The sequence below is a fragment of the Telopea speciosissima genome, chromosome 10 (assembly GCF_018873765.1).
Source record: "Telopea speciosissima isolate NSW1024214 ecotype Mountain lineage chromosome 10, Tspe_v1, whole genome shotgun sequence".
Lineage (NCBI taxonomy): Eukaryota > Viridiplantae > Streptophyta > Magnoliopsida > Proteales > Proteaceae > Telopea > Telopea speciosissima.
Window position 1 is genome coordinate 26,590,888 of NC_057925.1, and position 25,813 is coordinate 26,616,700.

The 25,813-nt window shown below is 39.1% G+C and overlaps 1 protein-coding gene across 2 annotated transcripts; it reads left to right on the plus strand.

The window, feature by feature from the left end:
- Window positions 1-23,806, plus strand: LOC122641377 (probable serine/threonine-protein kinase PBL3). Of its 2 annotated transcripts, none has more exons than XM_043834586.1 (6): window positions 1-362; window positions 15,355-15,680; window positions 15,788-15,923; window positions 22,686-22,822; window positions 22,960-23,083; window positions 23,226-23,449. In XM_043834586.1, the coding sequence occupies exons 1-6, from the start codon at window positions 299-301 to the stop codon at window positions 23,306-23,308; spliced, it is 870 nt and encodes a 289-aa protein (XP_043690521.1). In that variant the 5' UTR covers window positions 1-298; the 3' UTR covers window positions 23,309-23,449. The 2 variants fall into 2 exon arrangements, with proteins under 2 accessions (XP_043690521.1, XP_043690520.1); XM_043834585.1 differs by having other exon boundaries at window positions 4-362; window positions 23,195-23,806.
- The last annotated feature ends 2,007 nt before the right edge of the window (window positions 23,807-25,813 follow it).

Consider the following 25,813-nt stretch of genomic DNA (forward strand, 5'->3'; position numbering starts at 1 on the left):
AATATTGAACTGGGCTTTGAATTTCGAAAGTTGTACTCGGTCCTGTTCTTCAAATGCAAAAGACAAAAATTTAATTTGATGTGGGACCTGGTTTTGAATTCGGCTGTCGTTCTTTCTTCCTTTATGGAAATTTCGACCTTGACTGGTTTCTATTTTCCCATCCACCGTGGACTGGCATTTATACTATCATCTGCTTGATCCATGGAGATACCTCTTCTGTTTTCCCTTAATAGAGTCTCAAGGTTCTACGTTTTACTATCGCCGTTGCCAGTGAGTGAGAAGGGTTGTGAGCATTTCCATGGGAAATTGCTGCTGGCGACCTGTAAGACTTTCGCATGCTTCTACTTCTGTGCCTTCCTCAGGCAAGTTTGTTGATTCTTTTCCTAAAATTTTATAATTTAATGTCTAATTTAATTGTTTTGCGAGAGATTTCATTTCTTGTTTTGCCATTTTTGATTTAGAAAGGCACGTTTTTGGAAAGCTGTACTTTGATAGTTGCAATTCCCTGTTTTCTGTTATTCTTCTTCGATTTCCTTTGCTTGCAGTACTTGAAGGTATGGATTTTTGACAAGTCTGGGTGTGATTCTAGGCCTTGGAAATCTGGTTTTTTGGGGTGTACATGAAATTCTCTAGATTTTGAGGCTACTTCTGTTCTGTTTACTATTTCTCTAGCTTTTGTTTCCGACTCCGAGTGGAGGAAGATATGAGAATGTGAAGCTTATGGTGCTGTTACAATTTGGTTCATATCCTCGTTGTTTTCTTTTGCTGGGTGGTCGGGGTGGTGGGGATTAGAAATTCGTGCTCTTTTATCCCAAAGAGACTAGTTGAGTTTAGAAACTAGCCATTGAATGATATTGGATTTTTCTATTTTGTGGAATTCAAAGAAAATGAAGAAGCTTTAGGTCCTCAGTAAGAAAACATGCTTTCCACAGTACAAGTTTGTTTCACTAAACAACTTGCCATTCACAATTTAAACGTATCCCCAGTACACAATACCCCAAACAAAGGAAGAAGGGGGGGGGGAGAAAGAAGTGGACTTAACCTCATAATTTCTAGTGGGAATATATACTAGATTCAATAGATTAAGATTTGACCAGTGTTATAACTTATAAGTTACGTTCAGGAAAGCCTTCTTGGACCAATTTTCAGATTGTTGCCATTTAATTGCTTTTTCCACTTCAGAAAATTGTTCTACAATCCACAGTGATGTAGATATCTTACACAGGAGGCTTCATTTAGTTGGGTATTTGATGCAGATAAGTCACATAATGGGCTTATACTATTGGAGATAAGCTTTGGGTGTGATTATGTATGCATTGGGCCTTGATTCCATGTGTTTTCAATGTAATGGGCCACTTTAATGGACCTAAAATGTGGGTACAAGGAAAGCATATGGGATTAGGCTTAGTAGTAACTTATTCTCATTCCTAGGTTAATTAATATAGTGGGTTTTACTTTCCTAGGTAGTATTGATTAGTCTTTTAGTTTTTCCTAGTTAAGTAGTTATTGTCTTGGGAAGCCTCCCCCTATGTCTTGGGAATTCCAAAAGCCATTGAATGTTTTAGTTGTTCATGTATCCAACCTTTGGAATTCTTCCATTTGTTTGGGAATTGCAAATGCTGACTAGGATGTAATCAATTGAGGCTCAACCTTCTTCATCTATAAATTGAAATCATGAGTGAGCTCTCAATCATCCAAGAATCCAAGAAAATCTGAAATATGACTACTCCTTTTGTGAGAGTTTTTCCTCGTGAGATGCAAGAAGGTTTGGGAGACTCAAGCAGGATCAAGGTGGGACTTCTTCGATCGTGACCTCGGTGGGACTCCGATGGTTGGCAACCGGTGAGACTCTGGGCTGCACCTATCCAACTATCATCATCACCATCATTCATTTTCATCATTATCGCAGGTATTTTATTTAGATCTGGAGACTTTTCTCTACCAGAATTGGTCCTGGTGTGATAGCCTTCATAGGCTACACCAAATTGGTATAAGAGCCAGGTTGAAGTAGTAGTTTGGGAAGGCTATCGCGTTAGGACCAATATCCGGATCTAAAATAAAATGCTTGCGATGATGATGAAAATAAATGATGATGATGATGATGATGATGATGATAGTTGGATAGGTGCAGCCCAGAGTGTCACCGGTTGCCAACCCTTGGAGTCCCACTGAGGTCACGATCGAAGAAGTCCCACCTTGATCCTGCTTGAGTCTCCCAAACCTTCTTACATCTCACGAGGAAAAACTCTCACAAAAGTAGTCATATTTCAGATTTTTCTGTAGGCTACACCAAATTGGTATAAGAGCCAGGTTGAAGTAGTAGTTTGGGAAGGTTATCACGTCAAGACCAATATCCAAATGATGATGAAAATAAATTATGGGGATGATGATGATAGTTGGATAGGTGTAGCCCAGAGTCTCACCGGTTGCCAACCCTCGGAGTCCCACCGAGGTCACGATCGAAGAAGTCCCACCTTGATCCTGCTTGAGTCTCCCACACCTTCTTGCTTCTCACGAGGAAAAACTCTCACAAAAGGAGTAGTCATATTTTAGATTTTCTTGGATTCGTGGATGATTGAGAGCTCACTCATGATTTCAATTTATAGATGAAGAAGGCTGAGCCTCAATTGATTACAATTCCCAAACAAAGGGAAGAATTCCAAAGGTTGGATACATGAACAACTAAAATATTAAATGGTCTTTTGGAATTTCCAAGACATTGGGGGAGGTTTCAAAAGACAATAACTACTTAGCTAGGAAAAATTAAAGACTAATCAATACTATCTAGAAAAATAAAACCCATTACATTAATTAACCTAGGAATGAAAATAAGCTACTACTAAGCCTAATCCCGTATGCCTTCTGGTAGATATCTAGATTTGGCATCTCGGTATTAGCGCCAGGCACTAATACCGAGATGGGTTTAGTGGGGTTATTTTGGGGATTTTGCCCCTTGTTTCTTGTACCCTATTGTTATATTTATTAGTGAAAAGGGGAGTTCAACATCTATCGGTTATTCTCCCCAAAAGGATTACTGGCTCTTCTTTTCTTCTCCATCTTCTCCATTAAATTTGATTTTATTTACATGGTATCAGAGCTAGGATCTTAGGAGAAGATTCTAAATCCTAGGACCTTCTCAATTACTCTCAGATTGATCAAGACAGTGTTGCGGTTTTGAAGGCTTCAGGTTTGAAGGTTTTCGTGACTACAGTTTGAAGGGGTTGTAGCACCCTATGCTGCGTTTTTGTGGAGTTTGCTGAAACTGGTTCATGATTATATAAAAGAACCTAGTCTCGATTTTATGGTGATTGCTTGATATCAACTCACGGTTTTGGGAAGAGATTATTTTTCAATTTCAGTTCCTCTTTTTGGTGGTTTGAAGGTTTTTTGTAAGGGTTTCCCTGAATTGATTTTTGCTAGATATTGAGTTTGCATCGATTTTTGTTCTAAATTGATCTCTGAATTTTTCGGTGGCTGTTGGCGATTGTGTTTGCTTGTTGGTGCATCACTTTTGCTTAGTTTTTATTAGTTGTTGGTGAATTTCTGCATCGGTTTGCTTGGTTGAGATGGGTGAACCAACTGAAGATTCCGAAGGTGTTATATTTGAGGTTGTTTCGGGCTCTTCCAAATCCATTACAGAGAAGAGATTGGAAGGGGTGAGTAATTTCCAGCAATGGAAGAAAATTGTGTGGGTTGTTTTGATTGGTCGTGGCCAACAAAAACACCTTACAAAGGCAGTATGCTAATTCATCAGCTAGTATTGAGTCTCCTGCTACACCTTTTGAGGGTTAGGTGGTAAGATTGTCTGATGAGGATTATGATTGGTTCATATAGTTTCAGATTTCTCAGCCTTCTACATCTTTCTTCACAGCTACTTTTGCCCAGACAGGTAATGCCACTGCATGTTTCTCCACTTCTCGTCCCTGGATCATTGATTCAGGTGCCTCTGATCATATGTCTAGTGTGTCAGGTAATTTTTCTTTCTTTCGGTACATTGGCTGATGGTTCCCTTGCCAAAGTCACTGACACGTGTACTGTCAACCCAACTAAGTCCTTATCCTTGTCTTCTGTTCTCCATTTACCTGACTTCCCTTGTAACCTGCTTTCTGTTAGTAAACTTACTGGCACGTGTATTGTCAACCCAACTAAGTCCTTATCCTTGTCTTCTGTTCTCCATTTACCTAACTTCCCTTGTAACCTGCTTTCTGTTAGTAAAATTACTAAAGCCTACAATTGTTCAGTGACTTTTTATCTTGATTCCTGTGTTTTTCAGGATCTTATGTCGAAGAAGATGCTTGGTAGGGAACGTGAGCAAGGGGGGTTGTATCATCTTGAAGACCCTCCTTCAGTTGCTTATTCCAGTGTTTTGTCTCAACACCAAGTTCATTGTCGGCTGGGCCACCTGTCTTTGCAGAGGCTACAGAAGTTGGTGTTGGAAGAACCGTGGGTTAGAAAAGAAAGAATGAGTGAAAATTATAACTTATATTCATTGATAGGTAAGCCCCTCTATTTATAATAGAGGGGAAAATACAAAAAGGCTGAAATAGGCGATGTGGGACTAGAACCCACATAGCCAACTGTAGACATAATTACGCCTAACTAACTGTCTCTATAAGAGCATTGACTTAAACCTAATAACATAGGAATTAAACTACCCCAAAAAGACCAGAATACCCCCTCGGTATTCTGGATTTCATATTCCTACACTCCCCCTCAAGCTGGATTATACAAATAAGTAAAGAGATGCTCTAGTTTGAACTAATAAGAAAAAAACTCCATAATAATGCTAACACTCCCCCTCAAGTTGGCGCATATAAGGTACTAATGCCCAACTTGAACAAAATGGGAAGAAACTAAGTTGTGGCAAAGTCCAACTTGACAGATGAATGAAGCTCCCAAATAAACCTTCAAGAACTTGAAAAATAGATCTTCAAAACCTGGGCAGACTTGATTAGCAAACTTTCACCGATCTTTAATAGCTGTCCAGTGATGAATTTCTGACTGATAATCTTGAAGATAAGCAACTAGGGCAGCAAGCAGCGGAAACAAATAAATCAGGCAGCAGAAATGATGATCAACCCAACTGTAGAAGCTCATATAGGCAGGCAATAACCAAACATCTTCAATACTCTTCATCTCCCCCTTACGGTAAACTCAACCCAATAATGAAGGATACCCAATAGCAATGGTGGAGAAGACTGATCTTCTATATTTTGCACCAAACATCCTACAAGTTCTGCTTTCTACAATGGCTGCAGGTGTAGTGTACATAATCCCCCTCTCACGTGTAGTAGTACACGTGGACTGATAATGGAGATGATGCAAGAAATAGTGCAAACATATAATATTCCAGAATTTTTCAAAAGGTGCTAAGGGTAATGGAAAAGGAAGAAATGGCTATGTAGAGAATACTATAAACTTCCAAAGTGGTTATGGGTATATGCCAAAGGTATTGTATGGGAGGTGGTGAAGTGAGAAAAAGCTGTGGGATAAAGAAGCATGGACAAAAACAATGCAACACAGTAATCATCAACCTTCTTTAATCGATCAAACTAATTCCAAAAACACCAATCTCCAATGATCAAATCTGAATTATAAAAAACAAGTCTGATTTTTAGAAGGAGAAGGCACCATTCTTTAAAACTTGATTGAGCTTCACATAAAGAACCAGTGTGCAAAATTCCAAACTATAAACTCCCATATGCTAAATAGAACTAATGAAGATATCCGGGTAGAATTGATGTAATAAGCTTCAACAAAAAACTTAGATCAGATCTGAATTAGTGACCAATGCTAGGATCAAGCTCCCAAAGTAAGCTGGATATGAACCAGTAAAAAAGCTTCACACAACTGAATAGGTTCGTAGTTGCAACCAATAACCATGGAACACACTGTTGTAATCCCAAATAAGCTGATCTCTAGGGTAGTAGATATGAGTCTTCAATAATGAAAGAAATTCGATCTCCAATAGTAGGATACTTAGTCTCAATAATAGGGCAGCAGTAGTCCTCATAAAGGTAGTAGTAATATGTCAACCAGTCATGCTTACAGAAGCCAATCAATAGAACCAGCAAGGTATGTAGTAAAGCTCAATAGAACCAGCAAGTATAAGATAAATAACTCAATAGATCCATAGGTAGTTGAAGCGGCCAATTACATAGGAACAAGTAAAAGAATAGGTTGATAAATGATGAAATAGAGCCATAAGTGTGAACCAGAATTTGTTCAAAATAATTCGATGAATGATGCTGAAACTTGGGTTGAATACTCCTCTGATATGTATACGACTCTCCTAAAAAAATTACATTGATAGGACAGCCCAAACCCTAAAATCGATTATTGTCAGTAAAACCTTGAAATTGAGATCGATTTAGGGAAAGGGGACTTCAATTGCTGATGTAGACTTGCAATAGATGCTGATCAAGACTGCTAGAATGGAACCTCCCAGGTGAACAATCAATCTCCAATAAGAGTGAGACTTGATCTTCAAAGGGGAGAGCTTCCAAAAAATCGCAAAAGAATAGGGCAGTAACCATTGCAGTAAAATAGACCTTCTTCAAGCCTTGTATGGATGTAGGAGAGTTCTCTTTCAACGTTAGAACCCCCTCCAAAGCACTTCAACAGCAGCAAACATCCTTATCCCAAGTCGATTTTTATCAGGGTTTTGGAAAACTTTGAAAAGCTGATATTGATTGGGGTAGAGCTCTTCATCAATAGGTGTAATATTGAGGTTGATTGGTCCTTGAAGTAGAAGTAATCAGCCCTCTAAAATCAGCAAAAGCTGAATCCTGTAACCTTCAATTCGATCTGATACCATGTTAACAGATTTAGACTTAGAGTAAGGCTTGGATTTTTTGGCAGGTAACCAAATTAGAAGGTTAAGGAGGCTTTGTTGTAAAAATTAATCCAGCCATTAGAAAAGGTCCAAACTTAGGTCGAATGGGGCATATAGTAATGTAGTCCTAGGTAGGAGTAATCCCACTAGGAACCAGGGTAATAGGATCTCTTAACAAGGCTGGCCGATTGGGACAGCTTAGGCTAATTAGGGGAGAATTAGGGTTATGGTTAGGGTTTCGACTTAGGGTTTTATTTGATAATGATGTGCAGAATTTTATGAGTCTATTGGTGTAGGTTTGGATCAATTTGGATGAAGTTGGAAATCTAAGTTTTCGGGTTAGAGGCCTTATGAAAATGGATTGTTTGTGATATCTAGGGTTTAGGGGCAGATTTTAGGAAAGAGGTTTATAGGGTATTAATGGGCAGGTCTAGGGGGTTATTTTGGTATAAAGAAGTTAGGGTTTGGATGAGTTACAAAATTCTGCAATTTAGGGCAGAATTGGATTTAGGGTTTTAGGGTTCTAATGGATCTATGGATTAATGGAAGGGGTGCTAATAGGAGTAGATGGAGCTTAGGTTAGAGGATTAGAAGAAGAAGGTTAAATGCTGAATTAATAAACTACTTACTTGAAAGATTAAATCTTCAATGGTAGCAGCTTTGAAGAACTAGAAGAAGGACCTCCCGATCTACAAGATGTAAGGAGTCGATCGGAGTCCACCAATCCCTTCACCTTGATATTACCCACAAGGTAGCCTTGATATTACTCACAAGGTTCACTCAACAGAGCAGAGCAGTAGCTATGGTAGCAAACAAAAGCTTTTTCATTAATCAAATTCGTGTACCATACATGGCCCCCTTAGAACCTTATATAAAAGACTTAAAATTAGAGTTAGACACTAAAAAGGAATGGCCTAACTTTATCCTTAACCTATTAGCTAACTTAAACTGACTAGGAAACTCAAATAGACTCAAAATAGAGTCCTAATGACTTAAAACAACTTAAACTACTTAAAATAAAGAGGATTCCCTAGTAGCCAATAGGATATAAGAACCTCTTAGCCAATAGGATCACTTCACTTAAATTAGACCAATTGAACCAATTGGATGCAACCAATTTAAACCGGTTCAATTAAAAACACAAAATAAACACTAAGTATTGGGCTAATCCCGCATGCAACCTATGTACCCCTAGTTTAGGCTCATTAAAGTGGCCTATTACATAGAAAACCCTTGGGAACAAAGGCTCAACATGTATATAACCAAACCCTAGACTTGTTCCTAATAAAAGAAGCCCATTTGGGTGATGAATCTGCATCAACTCTCCCCAGCTTGAAAAAATTCGTCCTCGAATTTTGAAGTGATGAGGGGGAAACAACTTGTGAGTAGCAGCTTTGACCATTCCCAAGCAAAATTCCGGTGAAGCAAGAACAGTAGGAATATAGTCTTCACTCTTCAAGGCGTGGAGTGTTCTCTTCAAAGAACCATAGTGGCATAACAAACTCTATGTGCTCGACCTCTTCAAGAACAACATCTTGGATGCCGATGATTTCTTGTGGAGTGTTTTCAATCACCACTTCATCTTCCATGTCCTCAGCCTTGTCTACTTTGCCCACTTCAATAGTTTTTTCTACCATTGTGTGTTTGACCTCCACAACAATTTGATGGCCGAGCTTCTCAACCATGATCTCAACTACTGGTGCAGCTTGGTCTACTTGAATTTCTTTAGCTATAGGTTCTTGAATCTCTTCAACACAAACCGCTTTAGTAGAATCTTCTGTTGGTGCATCTGCCATTGGTGAAACTTCAAACACAGTCGATGTCACTTGCATTTGAGTTGACATGTTCAGTAGTCCTTGTGGCTGTACAATCGATGTGGTCACCTTTGGTTGTAACCCCTTTAGAGTAAACAAATGGTATAGACATTGTCGATCAGGTAGGACACACGAGTTGTTTTTAGGTTCAATCCAACCCTGTCGCTCGTCCAACCAATTACAACCTACTGCAATAAAGCTCCTTGGAGATGGTACCGGCTTACACCAAGCACCATCATGGTATGAAGAACACCCAAATTCAACACAGACTTTACCTGTAGGCTCGATGCAAATCTCTCCTGATTGGGACAACATATCCACCACGGATTGTAAAATAATATTATTACGTCTCCTCTCATCAACAACTAAGATGGCTGTGCTCCCATTAGGTAGACGAACTTGGGTCTTGAAAACGAAGGGAGGTGGGTCTTTCAAGGCTTGGTTGGAGTTTCCCTCCGCCATAGCTCTGATACCAATTTAATGTAGTCCTAGGTAGGAGTAATCCCACTAGGAACCAGGGTAATAGGATCTCTTAACAAGGCTGGCCGATTGGGACAGCTTAGGCTAATTAGGGTAGAATTAGGGTTATGGTTAGGGTTTTGACTTAGGGTTTTATTTGATAATGATGTGCAGAATTTTATGAGTCTATTGGTGTAGGTTTGGATCAATTTGGATGAAGTTGGAAATCTAAGGTTTCGGGTTAGAGGCCTTATGAAAATGGACTGTTTGTGATATCTAGGGTTTAGGGGCAGATTTTAGGAAAGAGGTTTACGGGGTATTAATGGGCACGTCTAGGGGGTTATTTTGGTATAAAGAAGTTAGGGTTTGGATGAGTTACAAAATTCTGCAATTTAGGGCAGAATTGGATTTAGGGTTTTAGGGTTTTAATGGATCTATGGATTAATGGAAGGGGTGATAATAGGAGTAGATGGAGCTTAGGTTAGAGGATTAGAAGAAGAAGGTTAAATGCTGAATTAATAAACTACTTACTTGAAAGATTAAATCTTTAATGGTAGCAGCTTTGAAGAACTAGAAGAAGGACCTCCCGATCTACAAGATGCAAGGAGTCGATCGGAGTCCACCAATCCCTTCACCTTGATATTACCCACAAGGTAGCCTTGATATTACTCACAAGGTTCACTCAACAGAGCAGAGCAGTAGCTATGGCAGCAAACAAAAGCTTTTTCATTAATCAAATTCGTGTACCATACATGGCCCCCTTAGAACCTTATATAAAAGACTTAAAATTAGAGTTAGACACTAAAAAGGAATGGCCTAACTTTATCCTTAACCTATTAGCTAACTTAAACTGACTAGGAAACTCAAATAGACTCAAAATAGAGTCCTAATGACTTAAAACAACTTAAACTACTAAAAATAAAGAAGATTCCCTAGTAGCCAATAGGATATAAGAACCTCTTAGCCAATAGGATCACTTCACTTAAATTAGACCAATTGAACCAATTAGATGCAACCAATTTAAACCGGTTCTATTAAAAACACAAAATAAACACTAAATATTGGGCTAATCCCGCATGCAACCTATGTACCCCTAGTTTAGGCTCATTAAAGTGGCCTATTACATAGAAAACCCTTGGGAACAAAGGCCCAACATGTATATAACCAAACCCTAGACTTATTCCTAATAAAAGAAGCCCATTTGGGTGACGAATCTGCATCATATAGTAGTAGGGAATCACCCTAAAAAAGTAGCTGCATCTGAAAAAGAAAACCCCAAAATCGATTGGAGTCAGGTTTTTTTCAAAACCCTGACAATTTGGGATCGATTTGGTATGGAGGATGGATAGGTTAATGAAAGATGGAGAAAAAGAAAATAGGGAAGGAGGACAATGGAATAGGGTAGAAATGGGCTGGAAAAGGGTGTATAGGAGTCTCCAACAAAGGAGGATCAGCCATCTTTAGTGATAGAGATCAGATCTCCAATAAATTTTGAAAAGCCCCAAATCGTAAAGATGGTTCCAGCAGAATGTTAATGAAAAAAATTCAATAGAATGGAGGAGGGCAGCAACTAAATCATTGGTTAAGGTTTTTACCTCATTAGTGCTGCCCCCTTACAAGGATAAGAAGAAGAAAACCAGAGGAAGGAGAAGCCGAGAAAGAGAGAAGAAGGGAGAAATTGATTGATAGAAGGTCTTGTTCTTTCTTTCTAACCTAGATCAGACCAGCTCTGATACCATGTTGGAAGAACAGTGGGTTAGAAAAGAAAGAATGAGAGAAAATTATAACTTATATTCATTGCTAGGTAAGACCCTCTATTCATAATAGAGGGGAAAATACAAAGGGACTGAAATAGGCGGTGTGGGACTAAAACCTACATAGCTGATTGTAGACATAATTACCCCTAACTAACTGAAATAGGTGATGTGGGACTAAAACCCACATAGCTGACTATAGACATAATTACCCCTAACTAACTGTCTCTATAAGAGCAATGACTTAAACCTAATAACATAAGAATGAAACTACCCCAAAGGACCACCCCCCACGGTATTTTGGATTACATATTCCAAAAGTTAGATCCTCGTTTTAGTTCCCTCTCTAGTTTAGAGTGTGAGTCATGTCAGTTTGGAAAGTTACACCGTGTGAGTTATTCCCCTAGAGTCAATAAACGGTTTGCGTACCCATTTTCTTTAGTGCATTCTGATGTATGGGGACCTTGCCTTGTTACTTCTAAGATAGGATTTAAATATTTTGTTACTTTTGTCGATGACTATTCTAGAGTCACTTGTATTTATTTAATGAAAAGTCGTTCTGAGTTGTTTGCCATTTTTCGTGCCTTTGTTACTGAAATTCAGACTCAGTTTAATAAGAATATTCGTGTTTTACAGTGATAATACCCTTGAATATTTTTCTGCTCCATTTAATTCTTTTATGGCTGACCGTGGTATGTTGCATCAGTCTTCTTGTTCACACATACCCCAACAAAATGGTGTGGCTGAACGGAAGAATAGACATTTAATGGAAGTGATTCGTTCCATTTCTTTTGAGATGAAAGTACCAAAAATCTTTTATGCTGATGCTGTTTTGACTACATGTTTTCTTATAAATCGTATACCATCTTCTGTGTTACAGGGTGGGATTCCGCATTCTCTTTTGTTTCCTACTGAGCCTCTCTTTGTTTTACAGCCCATGATTTTTGGGTGTGTTGCTTTATTCGTGATCATCGTCCAGGTCTGTCCAAATTAGATCCTAGGTCTATTAAGTGTATTTTCTTGGGTTATGCACGCACTCAAAAAGGTTATTGGTGTTACTCACTAGTTCTTCGAAAATACTTTCTCTGCTGATGTTAACTTTTTTGAGTCTACTAATGATGATACATCTTTTGTTTCCTCGGAATTGGACGAGGATCTTCCTGTATATGTGGTGCAACGTAATGTTTCACAGGGTCAACCAGCTGCTGCTCCGTCTCCACTGCCTCTGCCTCTGCCTCCTCCTATTCGACTAGCCTGTCCTCCTGTTTAGTTCACATTTGTTTGGCGTCCTAGAGTTGATACAACAACCTCGGTCTCTACTGATCTTCCTACTTCAACTTCGTTTGTGGATCCTGCTCCTCAGTTAAGTATTCCTTTTTCTGATCTTGATATTCCCATTGCTCTTCGTAAGGGTATTCGTAGTTGTACTCAACATCCTTTGTCTCATATTGTTTCTTATACGGGCTTATCGGCTAACTTTTCTGCTTGTCTCTCTACTGTTGAGTCTTATCCTACCCCTAAGTTTGTTTTAGAGGCATTATCCCACTCTGGCTGGAGGATACCTATGGAGGATGAATTGGCTGCTTTGCTTGACAATCACACTTGGGACTTGGTACAGTTACCTGCTGGCAAGAAGGTTGTTGGTTGTTGGTGGGTATATGTGGTTAAAGTGAACCCTGATGTTGCCAAAGGTTACACACAGGTTTATGGGGTTTATTATCTTGATACTTTTCACCTGTTGCCAAGCTTGCATCTGTTCGTCTTTTAATATCTCTTGCCGTGTCCCATCATTGGCCTCTTTTTCAGTTGGAGGTGAAGAATGCTTTTCTTCATGGTGATCTCTATGAGGATGTTTATATGGAGCAACCTCCTGGGTTTATTGCTCAGGGGGAGTTTGGTTTAGTGTGCAAGCTTAAGAAGTCGTTGTATGGTTTGAAACAATCTCCTAGGGCCTGGTTTGGGAAATTTTTGGATGTTGTTCTGGAATTTGGGATGACTCGGTGTGGTAGTGATCATTCGGTGTTCTACCGATATAGCAAAGCTGGCAGGATATTTTTGGTTGTATATGTAGATGATATAGTCATCACTGGTGATGATGTTGACGGCATTAAGCAGCTGAAGATACATTTGCAGCGTAAATTTTAGACCAAGGATCTTGGTAAGTTGAAGTACTTTCTTGGAGTTGAGGTAGTTCAGTCTAGCAAAGGTATTTCTTTCTCCCAAAGGAAATATGTTCTTGGCCTGCTTTTCGAAACAGGTATGCTTGGGTCTAAACCTTTGGATACTCCAATGGACCCAAATTTGAAGTTGACAGCTGATAGTGGTGATGCTCTTGATGATCCGGAAAAATATAGAAGACTTGTTAGGAAATTAAATTATCTCACCGTGACTTAACTGGATATTGCCTTTCCAGTTAGTGTAGTAAGTCAGTTTCTGTCCTCTCCTAGGACGTCACATTGGGATGTTGTGATTCGAATTCTGAGATACCTCAAGAAAGCTCCAGGTCGTGGTCTACTCTACACTGATCATGGACATGGACGTGTTGAGAGATTTTGTAATGCTGATTAGGCTGGTTCTCCTATGGATAGAAGGTCTACTACTAGGTATTGTATCTTTATGGGGGGAAATTTGGTGTCCTGGAAGAACAAGAAACAGCCAGTAGTAGTAAGATCTAGTGCAGAGGCAGAGTATCAGGCTATGGCACAGGTTACTTGCAAGCTGATGTGGATTAAGCAGTTGTTGACTGAGTTGAAATTTACGAAGGAGTTACCTATACAACTGTGGTGTGATAATCAAGCTGCTATCCATATAGCTTCCAATCCTGTGTTTCATGAGAGGACGAAACATATAGCGGTTGATTGTCATTTTGTTTGAGAGAAACTACAAGAAGGTTTTATTGCTCCACAACATGTTCATACAGGAGAGCAACTTGCTGATATTTTCACCAAGTCTTTGGGAAGTGTGAGAATTAATTATATTTGTAACAAGCTAGGCATGATTAACATTTATGCTCCTGTTTGAGTGGGGAGTATTTTGGGGATTTTATCTCTTCTTGTCTCTTGCACCCTATTCTTATATTTATTAGTGAAAAGGGGAGTTCCACATCTATCGGTTGTTATCCCCAAAAGGATTACAGCCTCTTCTCTTCGTCTTCATCTTCTTCCTCTCCATCTTCTCCATGAAATCTGATTTTATTTACACCTTCCTTTTACCCACATTTTAGGCCCATTAATTTGGCCCATAACAAAGAAAACACATGGAATCAAAGGCCCAATGCACATACATAACCCCACCCAAAGTTTATCTCCAATAAAATAAGCCCATTATGTGACTTATCTGCATCAGTATTGGAATATTCGAATTTTATTTTTCTTCATGTAGTTGTCTTAGTTATTTGTTTCTCAACACAAATGATTCTATTGTTCTTTATTTTCCTTTTCCTTCAGAGTGCTCTGTTCTCTAGGAGTATTCTTGTTGCTTTGCCCAACAGTCTTCCAACAGGCAGCTGTGGAAATGCCTCCCACTATGATGATTTTGAGGCCTGTACTTTACCAATTGAGACAGTAAGAACTCAGGCCTTTGTGTGGTTGTTATCCTGGTTATGGTACAAACCCAACTTGAATTCTTGAAACCATTAAAGGTTATATTTGGCAGTTGTCAGGTCTGCAAAATCCAATTGCAAGCAATGGTTCAACCTGATCCCAACATGAATCCTGTAAGATCTGAACCTCAAACAACATCACTTAGTTGATCATCTTGGATTACTGGTCAACCAAACCTATGAGGAGATTAAAAATTTAAATAATTCAAATAGATATCAGCATCTTCATATATGATAAAATAAATAGGGAGAAAGTTTTCTATGGGGAGTGTGCACCCTGTGCCCAGACACAGGGGGGGCAAAATGACCTCCTTGCCCACATGAAAGGCGGTAATGACCGCCATGTTGATGCCGCTGTGCGTGCTCCCATTGCCCCCGCGCACGGGCAGGGGCCATGCTCACCCACAGAGAGAACTCTTGCCCAAATAAAATTTATGTTAGAGTCTGCATGGCACTGAGGAAACCATAGTTTATCATTCTCCGGGACATTTGGATCTGTTCAATGCATTCAAATCTTCTTGCTTCTATTACATCAATGCAGTCAACAGAAATTTCTTTACTGTGTCTGCATTTTAAAGACTTGTATGGTGAGGTCTATTTTAATGAATGCCAAATTATATATACCGTGGAGTTTTATTCATAATATCTTGATAAACTTGTAATAGAGTAAGTTGTAAATTCTTTACTAGGCTTTCTCCTTTCACCATCCCATTTTAAAGGCTTAAGATGTTCTCTGGCTTTACTATACTGGATGTTTATAAATTTTATCTTTCGATTACCACCAAAGCATACTGGCAGCTTTTATTATCGCTCAGAAAACTTTTGGTAAGAAACTCTGCTATTAACACCTCTTTTATTATCTCTCTCCTTAATTTTTTTTATTTATTTCAGAGGCTGAAAATCCTCCAAGCAGAACCTTGTATTCGACTCCTTCCAGTCAGGAAACATCATCTGCCAGTTTGGGCTTAAAATCTCTCACAACTTCTTCTAGTGATGCATTAGTCTCTGTCAGTGTCAAGTCTTTTAGCTTCAATGATCTCAAGAGCGCCACAAAGAACTTCCGCCCAGAAAGTCTTCTGGGTGAAGGAGGATTTGGATGCGTCTTCAAAGGATGGATTGATGAAAATACTCTCACTCCCACCAAACCAGGCACTGGGATTGTTGTGGCCATCAAAAAACTCAAGATGGAAAGCTACCAAGGCCACAAGGAATGGCTTGTATGTATCATGGGGATTGTATATTATATTTTATTTTAATTTTCCCCTTTGAGCATTGCCATTCAGTATGTGAACTCGATTCTAATATGACCATTTTTACCCTGTAGGCAGAGGTTAACTACTTGGGTCAACTTCACCATGAGAATCTGGTGAAACTTATTGGATACTGTTCAGAGTCTGAGAATAGACTCTTAGTTTATCAGTATATGGCGAGAGGAAGTTTGGAAAATCATTTGTTTAGAAGTAAGTGAACTGGCTCCTCTTATATTCAATTTGACAACTGTCCATGATGATTCTTATTCTCTGTCTTCCTATATTTTATATTTATTACCATAAAATCTGCTTCAAAATTCAAAGTAGGAGAGCATCTTGGTTGCTTTCTTGGTTACCATGTTTGGCTTTGGTCAAGCAAACAGTTATTTTACCAAATATTTCAGGATGACTTCGTCCAGTTTTGTATGTTTGAGTGGATTTACATCCAGATAGCAACTGTGTTGCTCAAAATTGACCTTACCTATGTACAGGGGGATGATTCTCATTTTCTGGTTTATATTAAATTTACTTCCTATGAGTGTGTATGAATGAGCAGCATATTTGCATGAATGAGGAGAAGATTTGGTTTGTGGTACTTAAGCCAGTGTTGCCTGTAGACTACCACTGGAGTGGTAATCCGATGCATGTCACAGTCTGACTTAAAGCCCATGGATTCAACGACATATAAAAATAATATTTGTATTATACTTCACTTCTGTATCTACATAAAAAATAAATGGAAATGATTTTCCACCTTGAAATTTTCTATAAAATCATTTATGCCAAAAAAAAAAATGGACAAAGATGTAATAGAAACTTGGGAAATTTTTCCCCAAGAACTCGTGGAAAATTGAATTTGATACTAATACAATGTGGAATAAGATGGCAATTGTATCTAGTTTATTGTTTTGTCTTACTCATATTAGGATTTCTGAAGTTATAATTATTAATTAATTCTTTGTCAGTTTAGGAATTCAATTGTGCCCTTTTTGGTCTTTGGTGGTCAACTAAGTAGTGGTTTCAATTGTTTTAGGATTAGGCAAGCTCTAATATTTTGTTGGATAGGTAGGCCCCAAGGAGAGTTGAACTCATGACCTCTTAATTGTGAGGTGTTAGTTCTTGCCAACTGAGCTATCCCCTTGGGGTTGTAGGAGTTTTGGTGGTTCTAAATAAGCATATGTATCCTAACCTTTGCCTATACTAGTTGAATGGATTATGTTGAGTTTTGGATAACTGGAATGTAGGCAGGGATCCAAAAGACCCTAATCAGCTTGCTAGTAATGGGCCCAAGAAGGAATAACCAGAGAAAATACGAGAGGGAAATCTGATGGATATTGGTGGACATATCTGTTCTTAAATCCAAGGTTCAAATCTTTTATTTTTTATTAAAAAAAATGGAAGAATTTATTTATGAAATTTCAGTTCAAAATAAGAAAGAAAATAGCAAATATTGAAGAAATTGATGGAAGAATAAAGGAGGAAAACAAGGTATTGATGGAGATAGAAGAGAGATAAATCAGTCACACAAAGCAACCTAAGTAGGCCAATTAATGGGGGAGGGGAAAGGAAGAAAGAGAATCCAGGAAGGAAATCTGAATTGCAGGGGGTAAAGAGAAGAAACCGTGAGAAGGAGTAGAAGAAGAAGAGGGGGAATTAGAGTTGCAGGGGGAAAAGAGAAGAAGAAGAAGGACCGGGGGGGGGGTTGGAGGTTGGGGAAGGAGAGTGAACACGCACACAGCCAGAAACTCAATTCATTCTTTGGTTATTTAATTCTGTTCCCCATTCCTCAAAATAGAGTCTTTTACAAACTCAAAATCAAAAAAATTGCAGAAAATAACTCCCTAACAACTACTTCTATAGCAATAACTGTCCTTTAATAACTACTTCTACAGCAATAACTGAAATAAAAACTAAATGCAGGGCTGGTAGGGCTTGGCCTTGGGCCTGAGATGGTATCCCTTGGAGTATCTAATTGGGCCTGGGCTAGGGCTAGTAGGAGCAGCCCCCAAATGTCCTGCATCAACTCTCCCTTGCTTTAAAGAAACTGGACCTTGAGTTTGGATAAACCCGAGAAACCAGTCCATTTGCTGCACATCCATGTCATTCAAAAGCTCCGGTAATTCACAAGAAAAGGAGATGAAATCTTGAAACAACACGTTCTCTCAATATTGTTGAGTGGAATGTCGAAGTCATACGCCATTACTGTTGCAGCATCTCCGGTGTTGTTCGTCATTCTAACTTGAGATAAGATGGAATAATATGGAACGATTGGTTGTTGCAATCGTGTGGTTAAAGGGGTTCAATGGATGTTATGGTAAAGAGGATAAGGTAGTTGTATATGAGTATTTTGGAGTTATGGCTTGGGGTTTCCAGAACAGGGAAGGGAACAAGATAAGAGAACTTAGATGGGAGCAAAAAGATAGGAGGGGAAGAGAGACTGAAAGAGAGAAGAATCTGAGAAAGAGAAATTCACCCAGGTTTGGGTTCTGTTACTAGATAATGGGGGAGGGGAAAGGAAGAAAGAGAATCCAGGAAGGAAATGAGAATTGTTGGGAGAAAAGAGAAGAAACCGTGAGAAGAAGAAGCAGTAGAAGAAGAAGAGGGGGGGATCAGAGTTGCAGGGGGAAAAGAGAAGAAGAAGGAAGGGGGGAGGGGGGAAGGAGGGTGCACACACACACAGCCAGAAACTCAATTCATTCTTTGGTTATTCAATTTTGTTCCCCATTCCTTCTCAAAATACAGTCTTTTAAAAACTCAAAATCAAAAAAATTACAGAAAATAACTCCCTCACAACTACTTCTACAACAATAATTTTCCTTTAATAACTACTTCTACAACAATAACTGAAATAAAAACTAAATGCAGGGCTGGTAGGGCTTGTGCTTGGGCCTTAGATGGTATCCCTTGGAGTATCTAATTGGGCTTGGGCCTGGGCTAGGGCTAGTAGGAGCAGCCCCCAAATGTACTGCATGTATTTTTATCTCAGTTATTGCTGTTGAAGTAGTTATTAGAGGACAGTTATTGCTGTAGAAGTAGTTGTTAGGGAGTTATTTTCTGCAATTTTTTTGATTTTGAGTTTTTAAAAGACTGTATTTTGAGAAAGAATGGGAAATAGAAATAAACAACCAAAGAATGAATTGAGTTTCTGGCTGTGTGAGTATGCACCCTCCCCCCTCCCCTCCTTCTTCTTCTCTTTTCCCCTTGCAACTCTGATCCCCCCTCTTCTTCTTCTCACGGTTTCTTCTATTTTCCCCCTGCAATTCTGATTTCCTTCCTGGGTTCTTTTTCTTCCTTTCCCCTCCCCTATTATCTGGTATCAGAGCCCAAACCTGGAAACTAAATGTAGGGCTTGGGCTTGGGCCTGAGATGGTATCTCTTGGAGTATCTAATTGGGCCTGGGCTAGGGCTAGGGCTAGTAGGAGCAGCTCCCAAATGTCCTGCATCACCAATCCACTTATCCAAAACTGAAATTAGTCTATTCAACTCATATAGCATAAGTCAGGTTACATGTGCTTCCATAGAAGTATAGAACCATAGTTGTCAGGGCGCCAAGGAGAACCTAGGCAGCAGCCAGAGGCTTTGTCCCCTTGGCGACTAGGTAACTAAGGTGTCCATACACTAAGGGTGCCTTTAGATATAAAATATTTCTCTAAGATGTAAATTGAAGGGAGGTGTATGTGTAAAATAAATATTTATTTCTTTTGCTTGTGAATATGAGGGGGCAATGTATAAAATAAAAAATATCATATTTAAAGTTTGAGAAAATTACTTGGACACCCCCTGTACTGTGTCCATTTTTCTTACGATTACCAACATTTGAAACAATTACTTGACACCCCCCCGAAACCTGACGGTGTTAGTCTGCTGTTAGTGTTTAATTGGAAATGTCCATTTTACCCTTATGACCTATTCAAAAGAAAACAGAGAAATTGACAGATTTACCCCCTTCTCCTCCTACTTCTTCTTCTTCCTCCTCTTGCAACCCCACCGCCCCTACCCCGACTGATTTCAAACCCTAATCAATTTCAGAAAATTTCTCTTTTCTTGAACAAATTTCAAATCAAAATAACCCAAAACCCTTAATCGATTTTCAGATTAAGGGTTTGAATCTCCTTTTCAATGTAAAGAGTAAAGACTACAGAAACAAATCACCGGCATCAAAAGTTTTCCAAGGGTTTTAGGTTTCTCGAGGGTTTATCCTCCGGCCACCGTGTCCGGCAACTATGGTACGTTCACCTCTGTCTCTCTTCCCACATTTTTATACTTTTTTGTTCTTTTAAAGAGAACCACTGTTCTTCGTCTGTTGTTGCATTACCTATTCAAAAAACTGTTTCTTTTCTTCTGTTGATTCTGGATACTCTCCATTTGTTTGCATCGGAAATTTCATTGAGCCAAGTGTGACCATTCCATCTTGCAATTTACCATAAAAGACTCTCATCTTCTCTTCTCCAGAACCTTAACCGACACAGAACCGATTGCAGAGTTCTCTCTAGAGGCTTTGTATCAGGCATCACTCTGTCAAGCATCAAAGGAGCACAGCCCCCACCCTTCTCACCTACCCATCTCAAATCCTGCAAGACAGCCCATGGATTACTGCTCCTTAAGAAAAATCAATGTAAAAGAAAGGGAACAGAAAACAGAAAATATATGTATTGGCTGTATGATGGCTGAGATCTGGGTCTTCGAATATCCAACAGAAAACAGAAAATATATGTATGCACATGAAAAAAAAAAAAAAAAAAGGCAGCCATGGCTGCTGCTTTAAGAACCAGCAGTCAATGTGTTGTTTAAACATTTTTTTCAGCCCTTAACAATCAAAAATAAAGGAAGAAGAAGATGTCCAAAGTTTGTTGATTGTTTTCTGGGCAACAGGGCAGCGGCATCTCAGATTTATTTATTTATTTTTTTGGACCTGAATCAGCCATGAAAGAGATTTATTAAGGTTTGAATCTGAAATCGATTAAGGGTTTTGGGTTATTTTGATTTGAAATTTGTTTAAGAAAAAAGAATTTTTTTCTTAAATCTGTTAGGGTTTGAATATAAAATCGGTGGGTTGTAGGGAGAAGAAGGAGGAAGAGGGTAAAAGGGTCATTTCACTGCCCTTTAAGGGTAGTTTAGGCATTACAAAAAATTTAACCGATGACATCATCACTAAACTAACGGACTTGACCTACTTGAAAGAAATGGTATACTGCAGGGGGTGTTCAAGTAATTGTTTCAAACGTTGGGGAGACTTAAGCAACATGGCCATAGTACAGGGGGTGTCCAAGTAATTTTCCCTTAAAGTTTTAATTTAACAAAAGAATCCCATTTATTCTTCTTCTTCATCTTTGATGTCAGGCGGAAGTGGAGGTGATTGTGGGTGAATTCCAGATAGGTATCTCTGCGGTGGACGGTGATTGACTGCCATACAACCTTCTGGCAGTAGTGGCATCTGCTACTGCTTCTCCCCGTTTTTCTTCTGATTTTTCCATTCTCTCTGGGTTTTCTCCCCATTTCCCCTCTTTTCCCTCCTGTTCGTCCCTTCCTTTTCACCCCTATTTTCTGTCTGGGCACCTTAAACGGTATGATGACCGGTAGCCTAGGTGTTCGAGAACCACCTTGTCACCTAGGTGCCTAGGCCCTGCTTTGACAACTGCATATAGAACTCTCAAAGTGACTTGTACTTCAACTAAAAATTGCCTAATCCTAATTTAAATCATACCCACTACGTATTTAACCATTAACAAGCTTACAAGGACCATAATTGGACTCAACTGACTTGGAAAACTAAAACTCACAAATCCTATTGAAATTTATATCAAACCTTTTGACTTTCGAATTCTTAATGAGTGGGAAATGACTTAAAGTTTTTGTACCAACTTTGGACAAATTCTGGCTTTATAGTTGAGCCCATTACAACCACAAGCGTAGAAAAACGAAGGCCCAGAAACATAAAACTATAAAAGATCCTATTCATGGTGGTTGGATGATGAAGCTATGAAGCTCAAGTAATCCTCATGATTAAGAAATCTTGTTATAAAACTTAGCAAAAGACTAAGTATGTAAAAGGTTTAAAAGTTTAAAAGTTTATGGTTGTGATGGATGCTATCTAAAGGCCTGCCAGTAGTTCTCCAAAGGTGAACAATCAACCTCCCAAGTCGATAGGGTTGATTTCCAAAAAATAGGAGCAATCCAAAAATCGCAGAAAATAGGAAAAACAGCAGCTATCGTGAACTGTAATTAGGACATATATGGTGAGGTGGGATGGAGGGCAGCAACTAGATCATAATCTGATCACCTCATTAGTGCTGCCCTTGAAGGATGGAGAGAACCAACACCTCATTAGTGCTGCCCTTGAAAGATGGAGAGAACCAAGGAAGAAGAAAGAGAGAAAAAATCGATAGAGAAGGGTGGAAGAGAAAAAACGATGGAGGGGGAAAGTTTTGAAAACCTAGATCAGAAAAGTTGGTTCTGATGCCATGTTAACAAAACCGAAAATAGAAGAATGCTTGAATGATCAATGTGATCAGCCAAGCCATATATTTATAATCTGAAAAAATACACCTCAGTGACAATAATGACCCTGCCATAGCCGACATAGCTAGGCAGTACATGATGATAAAAATAAAACATCAAAATGACCAGGATACCCTCACGATATTCTGGTGTACATTATTCAACACCAACCCACTTGGCTCTGAACCAGCTTGGATTAACCACCTTGAACTTTGCTGCAACCAGCTGGGTATCGCAAAATTTGTTAGTTATTTTGTTCATAAATGCTGACTCTGAAGAACCTGGGTTGATGTCTGGTCAGTTCAAATGTTACTACTTCCGGATACATATGCTCTTGCTCCTATTCCGGCTGATGTTAACATTCCGCTCTATTCCTTATTTCTATCAATATTTGGCATGTTATTCTATTGTCCATACTGTATGCATCATTCTTTGCTGAATGAATTCTTAAGGGTGAAAAAATCTCTTATGCAGAAAGTATTCAACCACTACCATGGCTTAAACGTATGAGCATTGCCATTGGTGTTGCTCGGGGACTGTCTTTCTTACATAATTTAGAGACCCATGTAATTTACCGTGATTTAAAAGCTTCCAACATTCTGCTTGACTCGGTATGAAATTCTACTCACAGAAAAATATAATAGTTCCATTTTTTTCCAAAAACTTAAATAGTTCCATTTTTAAACTTGTCTAATCTCAGCTAATCGTTTTACTTACCTAATTCAGCCTTTGTGCAATCACCATGTAGGACTTCAATGCAAAACTTTCAGATTTTGGCCTGGCAAGGGATGGTCCTACTGGAGATAGAACACATGTTTCAACTCGAGTGGTGGGAACTCGTGGTTATGCTGCTCCGGAATATGTGGCAACAGGTTACATCTACTTCCATAACAAAATTAGGAATAATAGGCCATAATTTATTTCTTCACATTGGTCAAGTAGCCATATCCTTATGTCCTTATTGACAAATTGTCTTAAACCAGGTCACTTAACCATAAAGAGTGATGTGTACAGCTATGGAGTTGTCTTGTTGGAGTTGTTATCTGGAAGACAGGCCCTCGCTGAAGAGACAGGTATTGTTGAAGAGAGTCTTGTAGATTGGGCAAAACCATTCCTAAGTGACAACAGGAGAATGCTAAGAATCATGGACACAAGGTTGGGTGGTCAATATCCCAAGAAAGGAGCCCAGGGGCTTGCTGCACTTGCTCTCCAGTGCCTCCATTCTGACCCCAAGAACAGACCTTATATGAGAGATGTCGTTGATACATTGGAGCTACTCCAGACATCGAAGGATGTTAAAAGGATCCCATCTCCTAAGCTTAATCGTCGTGGAATCAAGAATTCAAGTCATACTCACAAGACAACAGCAAATTGCTAAATCTATATGACCTATACTCTCTGATGCCAAGCGATGCAGGCTTTGAAAGCCTGCTGGAATAGTGTCACATCAAGCACTAGTGATTTCACTGTGTAATTAATTCAAATGGCTAGTGTCTTTGAGTATGAAGCTTATTTATAACATATGTAATGATTCATCAGTCGTAGTGTTAGACAATTAAGTTTGGTTTACAGTTCAACAATTCTTATTTGTTATCCTTTTTGGTTACCAATTCTGCATCTTATAGTTTTGAAAAAGAAAACAAAACCTACCCATTTCTGTTGTAGCTGACACCATTTAGTTGGGATGAGGCATTTTTTTTTCTTTTGAGTTTTATGGGCTATATATGTCGGATGAATTGACTACAGAAGCTTTAAATCTCATTGATATTCCTAGAACCACTTGCTTGGTTGCTCTGCGTTTTTTCCGGACAGAATGACATGACTCATTTCTACTGCAGTACAGATACCTTTGTTTTCAAGCCAAACTGGAATGACTTTTGGGTGGTATGGAACAATTTATTAGGAATTGGAGACATTTGAAACTTGCAACATTAACAACATATGCTGAGACGCTAACAGTTTTCTCAATATAATTTTTGCTCCTTCATTTTTCTCAAAATTTTGACTTCAAAAAATTTTGGATGTAAAAATATAAATGTTGAAAAGTGTTTTTGTTTTTTGATGGAAACAAACATTCGAAAAATTACGAAATAAAATTTGCCACGTAAAATTTTCCAAACAAACGGAGCCTAAAGGATTCCATTTCTGTTGTAGCTGACACCATTTAGGAGGAAATGAAGGGTGGGGGGAGCGCTGGAAGTTTAGCTTGATATCAGTTCTAGATGAACCTGGTCTTGAGGCTTTGATTTTCTGGCCGAGTCAAATGTCCAAAATGGGTGGGCCTGGTAAAACTATGTCGAAGCCTAATCCAACCCATGTAGTATTCCACTTAATTGTGCCACATGACAAAATGATGTGGCAGTTCTGAATGGTCAATAGATAGTGGACAATCTACATAGGTAAGTTGTCGAATTTCAGATTCAAATATACCTTCTTTTGTATTTTTTTTTTGGGTGTGAAGCAAAACATAAGACTAAAGAGCAATTAAGGGGTACATAAGGAATTGCTCTCAACAAAGCAATCTGATAGTTTGGAACAACGTGCAGAGACAACATAGTAATGAGCCGAATTAACATGGGAGTAACTAACCTTAATGATTACTGATTCAAAACTACTTGATAAACACAAAATATACATGTACACGTGGAGGGACGACATGGAAGCACTGATAGCTGGGTGAGACCCTGTGGGCCCATTACCACTTTATGGGTTTGAGATATCAAGCCTTCTACTCACTTCCAACCAGGTGAGTCATTCCAACCGACCCAACCCTGTGGGGCTGTAGCAGCTCACCATCCACCCAAGTGGGTTGTTGCTCAACCGATCCAAAGTATGAAAGGAACAGTGATAGATAGGGTTAGGTAATCACATGTATTACTCTTACTGTATTTCACTCTTACTTAACTATTACTCGGATCTGACTTTACCATCGGAGATTAACCACGAGTTAACCTTCGATTCATCAATCCATTGTTTATTCCTCTTATAGGTCATCCACCTCAGCATGGCTGGAATGCAGTGGCAACAGATTGACGTTGTCTGTGGAAAATGAAAAGAATATTTGTGATAAACCTTCAAAGACCAAAAATGGTGATAACCAGTGCTTCATGTCCAACGACATCAAACCATCCTCAAGCTTAGCGTGAAGCGTCCCAAGAGCAAGATCAAAACATCACAAACAACAGCGCCACTAGACATTTGTCGATCAATCAAGCATCAAGTCCTACGACACTCCCATGCAACACAAGTCGTAGGGGTAAAAGCCGAGATTGCACATCTCAGTTAGAGGACAATTGAGATAATCAAATCAATCAAGAACCGAAGGGAAATCATAAAGTTCACCAAGCCCCTGTCACCAAGTCTTAGTTCAACACCTCACAACAACAGGTTTGGATTTAACCATGGCTGTAAATAAGAACACTCAAAGTAGTTACACAAGCTCAAGCTCGCGAACAACTGTGCCTAGTAAGCCCAAAGGTAGACGACAACAAACATAGCAGTTCCGCTTCAACAGATTCCTGCCGCAATCTGCGCAATCGAGTCCACACCAAACCATTGTGTGCTGATGTGAGAGCAATATCCAAAGAATGCTCGGAGGAACC

What these genes read in the sequence shown, in the direction of transcription:
- LOC122641377 (XM_043834585.1), top strand. Translation starts at nt 299, where the DNA reads ATGGGAAATTGCTGCTGGCGACCTGTAAGACTTTCGCATGCTTCTACT. An exon ending in TACTTCTGTGCCTTCCTCAG is followed by an intron (nt 363 to 15,354) that starts GCAAGTTTGTTG and finishes TATTTATTTCAG; the next exon opens with AGGCTGAAAATCCTCCAAGC. An exon ending in CCAACATTCTGCTTGACTCG is followed by an intron (nt 22,823 to 22,959) that starts GTATGAAATTCT and finishes ATCACCATGTAG; the next exon opens with GACTTCAATGCAAAACTTTC.